Source organism: Acanthaster planci, linkage group LG06 (assembly GCF_054643075.1).
Source record: "Acanthaster planci isolate LZ-2023a linkage group LG06, COTS_SCS, whole genome shotgun sequence".
NCBI classification, from domain to species: Eukaryota; Metazoa; Echinodermata; class Asteroidea; order Valvatida; family Acanthasteridae; genus Acanthaster; species Acanthaster planci.
In genome coordinates, this window is record NC_141782.1 from 3572517 (window position 1) to 3583968 (window position 11452).

Genomic DNA, 11452 nt, shown 5'->3' on the forward strand with positions numbered 1-11452 from the left:
GCTATTGTCACACACTGTATTCACAAGTCGGCCATATTGAATTGAAAGCTAGGTTAACTTTTTAACCCGGGAACTTAAGAACAAAAATGAAAGCAATGAAACAAACGTATCTTTTCATTTCATTTACGACAACATAATTTAAAGTTTGTGATTTATTATATCTAAATGTTTTAAGCAACATTTAAAAAAGTCGAGCATGGAACCCGAAAACAGTCTGGCACCACCCCATTTGACAGATTACACTAACCAAAGTAGGTTCAGGAACACAATCAAAAATGGCTTCTCTATGAATAAAGTCTATTGCTTCTTTGTAAGACCCCTGGACATTCTCGTATTTGGAGTGAGGATATCATCAGCCTGACCAATGAAGTTACCTCCCAAGCTCAACTGTTGCGTGTAGCAGTTGGCCCTTTAACTGCACTTCATCTGAGCGTTTAATAAGGGCACTCACTATCAAACCTGCCAGGATCAGTAACCTAGGTGTTCGCAGCAAGAGCCGAACGTAAGAATGATAGATCACTTCAAATTCCAGCGTGGCCACTCCTTGTCCAGAAAGGTGGAAGGGTCCATTATGTCAATAAAGAGCTTGCCTTGGAGGTGGTCTACCTCATGTTGGATGATTCGGGCAGAGTAGCCAGTGGTTGACCAACTAACCGGCCGGCCAAGCTCATTCAATCCTGAGCAAAAAACAAATGATCAAAACTGAGACTTTGCACTAGAGAACATCTGAACACGATCTGGTCATTTGTATACACAGGCTCGACTCACAGGTTAAAATGTCAAACACACTTCTGCCCCCTGAAACTAGCCTTTATACACCCCTGTGCCCACTTTCCTTGAGCACACACACCCACACAAAGTCTAAGCAGTCAGCAGGCACAAACCAGGAGTTGAAATGGAGCTTGGGCCACTTTCTAGATTGATCACTATAACAAACATTGCAATTTGATTTCAGAAGAGATGCTGACTGCACTATACACTGCAAGATGCTCAGGACTAACCCTCACGTGAAAAGAGGCATAAACAAAGTTCTGAGAACTTGTATTTATGGGGCCATTCTCTCGGATCACCGACAGCAAATGAGAAGAAATAAAAAGCACCATAAAGCTCAGAGTCCTCTGCACAACCAAGTAAGCTATAAATACCGAAAACTTGATATTCATGTTTAAAATGGACAGTACACGTGTTTGCTGGCAACAGACCAACAAAACTAGCATGTTCTCCCCCCCTACCTCCTCCATCCCCCTGGATATTGTTACTACAGTTGAGTGAAAAGGGCCCTACGGTGCAAATTCTGAATGATCATCACCCGTCAGCTCCACGCCATAGTATCGTGGGACGCAGGCATCGTAGCCAGAGATACTCAAACAGCCTTCCAGTAGGGTCACGACCCTGGGGTCAGTGACCTTCATATGTGGATTGATGAAGACCGTCAGAGGGAAGAGTGCCACTTCTCTTGCCTTCAGGACCTGTAGTGAGGTGATGAGAAAAGACAAGGTCTGGTTACTGATGAAACCCTTCAGGCAATTAATTAATTGACTCTCCTATGCTTAAATACCTGTACATGTACACTGCAGACAACACGGTCCTTTCAGTCAAATTTAGTGAAGTGACATATCTATGATGCGCAGAAGGAAGGAGATTTTCATTGTGACTGTTCAAGCAAGAGGATTAAGAGTGAAAGTTTCTTGAAAAACCTCTTTCCAAATTTGTTTTTCATGAAAGGCAACCTGTGTACAGTTGTCAGTTGCTGCCCTGGCATCACTGTAATTGCATTCCTCCTCTGCAAGTTCACCATCATCAACATCAATTATCATCATCAGAATCCTTCATGCTTGTCATCAACACTATCACCACCACCTCTGCAGTGATGTACATGCACGGTCATCAACCGTCACAGCAGTTAACGCTCTTTGCCATTTTTCAAATGAATCAATAAAGGCCTTAGAGGCTAATTCAGTGACCAAACTTAGAAGTTATCACTGTGGTGGTATCACTCTTTGCACAGAATGTATACATGCACAAGTTAAAACTGCAGTAATACCACTACGGGTAGGAATTTACGTTTTGTTTGAGAAACGTTTACAAAAACTTTCCCATACTTTTTAAACATTGAGCCAACACTTTAAAGAGTTTGCCACTGCCTGCCTTGGTGTTTTCATATATGCTTGGTTATACCATAGAGCTAGGAACACAGTTTAACAATGCACATGGTCCAACCTATGTAAAAATGTAGATTGATGTTTGGGCATTTAAAATAAGCATTCTTTACTGTTTTAGAATCCATTTTTTACTCAAAATGTACATGGTTGCCAAAAGGGAAAAAAAACAGTATGTAACAGGCATCCTTTACAATAAAACTGAACGCTGGATTGCATCAATCAAAATGTCAAACCTTTAAAAGGGGCAGTTCCAATTAAAAATTTGGGGAAATATGTGAATGGATTTGGAACTTTTCTTGTTTAAATATGTAAACATGTGAATGTCCCACTCTTAACAACCACAACAAATGTGCTAACTAAGATACACAACAATTTGTCATCATTTTACCGTCCCCATCTCAATTTTCGCTAACCTCAATTTTTAAAAATGGGTCATTCTATCATTTAGGGATCCAATTTTTTTCATGTCCCTGTCACGCCTGACACATGACTGTGCAAGTTGAGAACTTCTTCTCTAATTTTGAGAGTGATGACTTAATGCAAAGTACCTGCCAACAAACAGAAAATAGTTTGAAGACAATTTCAGTGATATTTCCATGTCAAATTACCTGGTTATTTAAAGTGTAACAGGGACATAAAAATGTAACGCTTCTGGACCTTGAATTTATAGAATGACCCAAATCCTTTCTTGAACCAGACCCAAACCTTAAAATCAAATTCTTCCTCTAATAACAATGCTAATAAATGATTTCTACTAAACAATACTCTTGACATTTATAAGTACCATCATTACTGTTGAACAGATAGACCCATCTCATTGAAGTAGCTCAAAATGATAAAGACAAAAATGAAGAACAGGCACTAAAATGACTTGAGAAGGAAGTAACTCCTGATATCAAACCTCAGCGTTATCTCACCTCAGGCTCAAACCTCTCCAGATGCTTTTCAGTCAACTCCATCACGACGATTTGTTTGGCCACGCCCACCTGGGGGGCTGCACAGCCGACTGCCCCCGCCCTCCGCATTACCTTGGTCATCATCCTGATGACGTTCTGGATTTCGGCCGACTTGATCTGACGGGGATCGACGGGTGAGCTCTGGCCACGCAGGATGGGGTCCCCGACCTGGCAGACATGGTCGTAGGGGGGCATTTTCATCTTTGGCTTGGAGAACCGGTGACGAAGCTCGCGTAGGAGGATCCTGCTCAAGGGCTCCCTGACAATCACTCTGCTTGCATAGTGTCTCGCACCAATGCCCCAACTGCAAGTCTTTGCAGAACAGAGAAAGGTTGTATGGTGTCTTTGGTGTACACTCAAGTGGGTTCTCGTGATGATACCCAGTGACGTACAGTTCTTCAAGAAGCATTTACTGGAAGCCATGGTAGAATAAGCAGCACCAGTCCTGGAGTCACCAGACTAATTGCTTCAGACTTGTTTCCCGTGAAATTAAAAATGTAATAAATATAAATTTACAATATGCAACATCTTCAACAGCAGCACACCACACTAGTATGAACACGAATGGGTTAATGCGCCTCATTTAGCAGATCAGTCCTCAAGGTAGCAAATGTTGTTTACGCATAGACATGTTTTGGGGTAATTTATAATCGAAAAATCAATTCAAAACTACACTGTACATGTATATCTATTTTCAACCTTTTTCAAACAAAGAACAAAAATACCCCTTGTGGCCAATTCATATTGCATATTAGAACAGAGAGCATATTTCGTTGTAGTCATACAATTAGTTATCACATGAGCACGAGCAGAACACAAAATAGTGCAGTGCATCTGCTTCCCATATACCACTATCCCGAATACGGGGTAGTGGACACACATTATTCTGTAGTCCATAAGCACAAGTGTGGTAACGAATTTTCAAGCCAACTTGACACGAACACTGATCTCCATTTCTAACGCATTGTTTGAATTAGAATAGCATATTACATCGAGTTTGATACATGTTACAGTTTGTTTCCGTGGATTGACCAATCAGAATCGAGAATTAAAGTTTGCCGGAAGAAACATGATGATATTATAATCTTTCTCAACCTGGTTTTATTTTTGAGGGAAACAGACAGACACACTGCTGCATTTCTCTAGAACATTTGAGATTTTTCACATACACGTAGGGCCTATACATGACATACCCAATCCAAGCTTGTAAGAAAACTATTTTCATACCTTTGGGTGCATTTTAAAAGAGTTCATTGTATTGTGAATTACGGCCAAAATAGAATTTCTTTGGATATTTGTACTCCCTGGGTATGTACATAAATTCATTTCCGTATGAACAAGAATGTGGACAGCTTGAGGAAATTTCAGTTTTTGTGAAATCTGCGGTAAACGTTGCTCTAGCATGTCCAGCAAGTACTCAAGACGCCAAATATTTAAGAGTGGCAGGGCCATTTACTTAGTACATCAGCAGCAGCCCAAGTAATTTGGACTCCAGGAATCGCTTTTTTATCAACATGTAGGGCCTACCTGTACTATCAACCGACCATAACGTTACTCCAAGCATGGCCCAAGCACTGGGTCTTGACTAGATCATGATGTACATGTAGGCCTAGATCAGCAGTAGGCAGGTAGGCCTAGCTACGTGCGGTCATGACGGTATGCTTCCTACTCCTAGGCCTAGCACGGTTGCAAACTCAACGCTGTACGTAGCACGGGATAACCTCAGAGGCTTAATATTAAGGAGAATCTAGGAAGCCCTTCACTGCGCAGAACGTTGGGAAATATCTTCATACGTATTGACGCATATATGCCTCGCAATATCTTTTATAAGCTGGGTTGCGGGCGCTGCCATTTTGAAAGGTTCGCAGAGTAAATATTGAGGGCGCTGTAAATCCGCCAAAGATCTGCAGAGAAAAAAGTCTCAATTTTGGCAAAGTTTGAGGTTCTTCCAATGTGCAAATAAATTTCCGCATAAAGTGACAAAGTACGAAAGATACACTTGGTCAGTGCGTGAATTAATTACCACTGCTCTGATCTGTAACGGTATTCTTCGAGGGGAGTGATTCTCTTTTTAATCCCAATGTTTATTGTTTTTAACTTGGATCAAACCACTGGGCATTTAACTCTACTCTGCCGGGGTGACGGTAATCACTGAACACGATCTTTTAGTTAGATGGTAGAAGCTAATGAATCGTGCTTTCACCAATTAGGCATCAAGAGTAGGGCCTACTTGCTAATTTCATTAAGTGTGACTTCCATTCCAGATCCATTAAAGAGAAGCTCTACTCAAGTTGGCACTCAGTGTAAACCTATACATAGCGAACCGCATATCGTATCTCAAGAATATGCAAAGAGCAACTGTCAGCCTGAGATTTGTTTGTGGAGACTGCTTTAGAAACAGTAGAGTGCTGGCGACTCCAACCTGGGACACCCTCCACTTGAAACGATTACCACAGATATAGGCATTCACAACTAATATAAGCTGTCATTATACTAGTTACAGCATACAATCCAGCAAGGGATCAAGAAGCAAAAAAAATTAGATAACATAAATTAAAGAGAACCCATTTTTAATCATCAGCATTTGAAAACTCACTTTATCAAAGAACCATAATGGCATGAAACAATCTTCATCAGATCGCCATTGATTCGCCTTTATCAGGAATTGTCCTAAAAAACTTCTGCAACAACCCCCCCCCCCACCATTCAGCTCTCCTGAAGGCCTCCTCGCCCCCGGGCCGGTGGAGGATTTAGGAGGGTACCAAGTACTATCTCGTCGCATTATGGTAAAACACTCTTTAAAATACATCAGAATCACCTGAAATCGATACATGAAAATTTACAGAAAACACAAACTGCAAAATAACCCACAGTTACGCATGACCAAGAAATTAATGAAGAAATTAAGAAGTTTCACAGATGGTATGCCATAAAACAATAACACGCTGGCGTTTGTTCCACAGACATACTAGTGCTATACTGAAGCACGCCTGGACGGAGAGATCCTGATCATCATCAAAGATTGTATAGCGCCGCGCAGCGGCGCAAGATTGGGAACTGACCATCCCGCATGTGTTAATTTCATGGAGGTCACGATCCGCCATTTTGGTGTGCAAATTGCGAGCTGTTTGTACACGCCAAATATGGCGGCGGGGGGCTCTATCCACGAAAAAGGGGCATTAAGGTAAATATTTACCCCCCAATTAAGACTTAAACTTATATTTATCATAAATACAAATGTGTAACATCATAACTTAAAACCGTTGGAGATGAAATCGGAGAATTTTGGTGTGTTCTGTGTGGTTACATTCTCTGGGTTGCGGCCGTCGGATCGTGCAGCAATCTTAAACACAAGAAGTTGTAGCCTAGGCCCTACATACATGTTTCTCGTACGCCTGGGGGCAGATATCCCACGGCACGTTTCATTACAAATTGCACTGGTTATTCTGTGGAAGATCTGTTTCTGTTCTGAATACCTGTTCACAGAGAGTACAGAAGTCAACAAAGGAATGTGACAGCACCATAAGTGACCCAGAATCTTATTTTGTAGTATCCCATGCTTTGTTGTGTACAAACAGGAGGGATGGATTATGTAAAATTGCTTCGGGTGACAACAAAGCCAATCTGCACTGGTTAAGGAAAGGAACTGAAAAGGAACAACATGACTCTTCAGGCTTTTACAACACTGGTAACCAGCTATGGATGGTATCAAGAACAGGCTGGGTAACAGGTATGTATGTTTAGGGGTCCTGAAGGTGATGATGTCACTTTGTGATGGTGTTGTTGGGGCCCTATTCTCTGTGAAAGAGAGCTCAATGTTAGCATGAATCTATCAGAGCCTGCTACACACCAAACCTAACCTGGGATGTAGTTGGGTTGTCACAAAACCCACACTTCCGCTTTACTGTTAAAAAAAGATTTTCAACTACATCGTGGTTGAATCTACCTGTTAAAAAAATTTCACACTATCACGTATTTTCATGTCATTTCAAAGCTGGAGAAGGGAAGAAATATTCAAAATCGGTACCTTTAATACACAGACCATTTTTAGATCCAACAATTTCCAAACTTTTAAGCCATGGTGTACATGTTGTACTTAAAAACGATGTATGGTTTGTTCCTTCTGACATAGGTCTCTTCAAAACCTGCTTCTCATTTCAGATCCTGCTGTTAAATGCATCAAACAAGCTATCGATTTTCTCGATGAACTCTAAAGTGTAGGCAGCTTCAGCAGGGAGCTTCCCATGAGAAGTACAAGTGTAGATGCCTGCTGCAACAGTATGCCGCTTCATTCACTCTCAATTTTTGAGAAGTTGTCAAAGGGACCTCGTGAAAGTTTAGATGCCATACGAATGGGCATTTGTGAATCACACTCCCAAAAAAGTCAAACGTAGGACCATTTTACATGTCCAGTGGCCCCCTCTGAATCCTTATACATGTAGTTAAGGTTGATGAGTTGCGTATTTGTCAATTTGAGAAGCAAAGAAAAACAGCTGGTTCATCCATGTACCGAGTAGCACCTTTGATGAGGTTGCTCATGATCTCAGCTGAAGTGGTAATACGTGAGAGGATGTTCTGAAGCCGTTGCACTTTCTCTCTCAGTCGAGATGTTTTGACTCTTTCCTTGAGTAGAGCTTTTTTGGTTTTCCTATGATGAATGCCATCTTCAGTTAAGGGACCATCTATTATGATCGTGTGCAACATTTTTTAGTCAAAGAATACATATATGCATATATAAATCAAGCATCCATTGGCTGAATCCCCATATTGCCCATTAACTTTAACTCAAATCAGCGTTCAGCCAATGGGCACGTGTAATGTGTAATGGGTCCGTGTGATGACAAAGTCACTGATGAACTTGAATGTACAGACAAAGATTGATAGGCAATTTTAATTGTATATACAAATATATTTGATACACGTACGTATATCTGTATATATTTATTTTCTTTTGGCCAGTTTTAGTGGACTTTTTTATGTCCCATCTGGCTCAAGCTTCCTTTAGCATCCTCGTTTTTATCGTTGAGGTGTCACAAGTTTTGGTGGGTTTGGAACCTCAAACATTGTGGGCACTTCATTCCATTTCAGCATGTTTGGAGGTGATTGGTAAACTGATTGGGTTCAAAATAATTGGAACACAGGCAGAAGTTTGTGTAGAGACACCATTGGGTTCTCTTCAGAAGATCCTTCCTGTGGGTGTTTTGAACCTAGAATTGGCATCTGTAATGAAATGGAAACATCAAATAAAATGTAAGCACATAGTAAAATTCAATTTTTTTCTTCAATAGGGCAACAAGTCTGAATTTACAAACGGTGCAGTTTCTGCACTTTTGTTGTTTTAACTGTCCATACTGTCTGTGAAATAAAGAAAGCTTGATAAAACTCCTAAAGAAGGTGGTGTGGTTTTCATCCTTTGTCCAACGATATTTGTAGCGTATGCCTAGGTGTTTAGTAGAATGTTAAGCCAATTACAAGTACATGCATTCATGGGTCAGAGGCTCATTACAAATATGAACGTCATTAATTTAGGGGCTGAATCTAGCTTAAGCTATGTGTTGATTTTTGCCGCTATTGTATGCCTATTTTTTGGTAAATTTCACTTTGCACTATTTAAATTACTACTCGCTTGTCTTTGTTCTTGGGAAAATGTAAGAATGATAGTTCCAAGCTTTTCGTGAACCTGCTTTTGCTGTTGATGCATAGACCCCATCTTAAAATCAAGTACAAGACCAAACTTTAAATTCACAGACTTTACCTTCCGGGCGATTTCCTTAGTTCGCTCTTCGATAATTTGCTGAGCAAGTTTACGGAGGTACTGGAAGGCCTTCTTATACTCGGGATAACCGGAACTCAACCAGAACACCCAAGGGATTAGGAGAAAAGGATTGCGGAATTGGCGTTCCTGGATAAACTGAGTCATGGTTTCACATGCAGAAAAGACATCTAACCCCTCTTCCTTTGGCAGCCCTTGAAGCTGAAAGGAAAAAAAGGGGGCACAATGATTGCACTACACATTAATTTCACCTTCAATATTACAGATTCCAGCAGCCGTATACCGCACTCTTTCGTCTCTTAACCCAGGAGGTGATAGTCTTATAGTTTTGTTTAAGCGTTGCTTGTCTCATTTCCTTTGCACTATTTTGTGACTCACAATTAAACAATGTTCTTGTGTTTTTAGATAAATTTAAGAGGTGTCTGGAGCCTCCTCTTTTAAACAGGTATGTCAGAATAGTCTGTGTATGCGTGGAAGCCGGTTACCAAATTAAAAGGAAGATCTTACCTGGCAATTCGATTTGTAAGAAAAGGCAGTGCGAAGAATGACATCAAATGTGGCAAGTACAAGCTCACGATTGACATCAATTGGTTTGCCCTGGACAGCTAGTTGGTCCATCTTCCCCAGCAGTACCTCCACGCAGTCGTTGTACACAGAGGTGTAGGTGCGAAGGACGTCCAGGTGAAAAGAGTGAGTCAAGAGCCGGCGATTCCTCTTCCATTTGGCCCCATTAGCTGACACAAGCCCCTCACCCACCCAGTCAGCCATCAGGTCGTACATCGGAGACTTTTTGCTGGCTACAGTCCCCGTCAGCAGTGGCTTGACGGTCTCAGGATGGACCAGAACGGGAAAAGGAATTGGTCCTTGCCACAAGGTGTAGACGCGGGGAAAGGCTTTCACGGTATCCAGCAGCCACTTGAAGCTGGTGGCCAAAGAGCCAGTGCGCTCCAGGCGGAGTGGGAAGCTTCTTCATGGCATTCCTCCAACTCACAACCTGTTTCAGTGACGCGAGAACTCTCCACAAGAAGGCCGTTGCAAGTGCTATGCCAATTACTTGCCAAATCATTTTGTTGCCGTGCCCAGAAGCCTCAAACAACATGAATTGCACTTGTTACAAACATTGAGGATAAAGCATCGGCCCAAAATTCTGAGGCGTTTTATAATGCCCCAGACGTCAGAGCTCATCACAAGACGGTAAATATAGACTTTACCTCAAACTGGGCCAAGTTGAAAAATCTTTATGCAAATCATACCATTACAATGAACAGCTCAAAGAGCTGTGACCTACAATAAGGTTATGTCAATATGCTTTAATAAATTAATACGTGTCAATAAAATTACTCATGCAAGTATCAATTTTCACAAGCGTGATTTATTCCCAAGTTTCTTTTCCGATCAATTTCATCCTGTTTGTGAAACTTTCTAGTTCATGGAACCATGATGGAACCTTCCAAAGTAAAAAAGGAAGCTTTTTATGTCATATAACTATCAGAGGTCAGAAGACCTTTCCAAGACCTAACAAATACTCTCTGAAGGCGAAAGTGATCTCCTGGATTAACAGGACGGTCTAATTGCAGATAATGTAGAGTACTAAATAAGATGTCTTAGTATAGTTGTACTGGCAAAGGTCTCACCATTCACAAATGTCCTGAAGCCCAAGAAGGCTTTTCACCCCAAGAGGTCTTAAAGCCCACCAAGTCTTAAAGCCCCTCCCCGGAGAAATACTTACAGCCTCCAAAAGGTTTCACAGACCTAAAAAGGTTTGGCAGCCCCAAAAGGTCCTAGGGCCCCAAAGGTTTCGTGACTCCTAAAGCTAAACACAGCCCCAAAATTTTCATGTCCTAAAAAGTTCTGGGGCTCCCGAAAAGTTATTGAACCCCCAAACGTTCTCACAGACCCCAAAAGGTCTCGCGACCCGTAAAGGTCGAGTAAGCTCAAATTCCAATTCATACTCTTGATCAAATATTCTAAGCGTTTCAGGCTGAGTTTGAAACATGTCTGACTAAATACATACGACAGTAGACTTGACCAAGTCGGGATCCCCTGCCACGTTGTCTTCGTTTTGCTTTGGATATGGAGGGTGCACTCACGCAAATAGGCCAGAAATATGTCCGTGGAGCTAGAAGTTCCAAAAATATTCTATATGAGGGGGTCCTGAGAGCGACGGAAATTAAGGAATTGAAGAAATATGGCACTTAACCTCTGACCTGGACTCAGGGCTTCCAATTCTGAGCTATTTGGATGCAGTTGGGTCCAGAAGTGGCACTATTTAGCCGATTTGCAGAGGGATACATTTTCAAAATTGCTACTTTTCTGGGCAGTGAATTTTAATTCATTTTAAGGCTGGTCTGCTTTGGGTGAGAATTTCTCAAAAATGCCATTGGTCAACCCACTAAAAATTGAGAGGAAAATGAAAGAGGACATCTCGAACATCGTTTTTCTGTACAGCCTGAACACCTGTGAGAGTTGTATTTTTTTAAAATTTGTGAAGCATGGGGATTTATCACTGCTCGCTATGGGAATTTATATGATGTGGTGCACCCATTATGCTTGATTAAGTC

At 41.4% G+C, this 11452-nt stretch overlaps 1 protein-coding gene and 1 pseudogene across 4 annotated transcripts; both read right to left on the minus strand.

The window, feature by feature from the left end:
- Nucleotides 1-134: 134 nt before the first annotated feature.
- On the minus strand, nt 135-4991 carry pdf (peptide deformylase, mitochondrial). Of its 3 annotated transcripts, none has more exons than XM_022247738.2 (4): nt 4663-4991; nt 3080-3591; nt 1310-1469; nt 135-677 (listed from the first exon to the last, which is right to left on the minus strand). In XM_022247738.2, exons 2-4 carry the CDS (start codon nt 3539-3541, stop codon nt 517-519), a joined length of 783 nt encoding a protein of 260 aa, XP_022103430.2. In that variant the 5' UTR covers nt 3542-3591; nt 4663-4991; the 3' UTR covers nt 135-516. The 3 variants fall into 3 exon arrangements, with proteins under 3 accessions (XP_022103430.2, XP_022103429.2, XP_022103431.2); XM_022247737.2 differs by having other exon boundaries at nt 4646-4991; XM_022247739.2 differs by having other exon boundaries at nt 535-677; nt 1285-1469; nt 4646-4991.
- Nucleotides 4992-8325: 3334 nt separating this feature from the next.
- LOC147798739 (cytochrome P450 4F6-like) lies at nt 8326-9998 on the minus strand (annotated as a pseudogene). Its single transcript, XR_015425594.1, has 3 exons — nt 9399-9998; nt 8869-9092; nt 8326-8338 (listed from the first exon to the last, which is right to left on the minus strand). The product of XR_015425594.1 is annotated as a cytochrome P450 4F6-like (transcript).
- Between the last annotated feature and the right edge of the window lie 1454 nt (nt 9999-11452).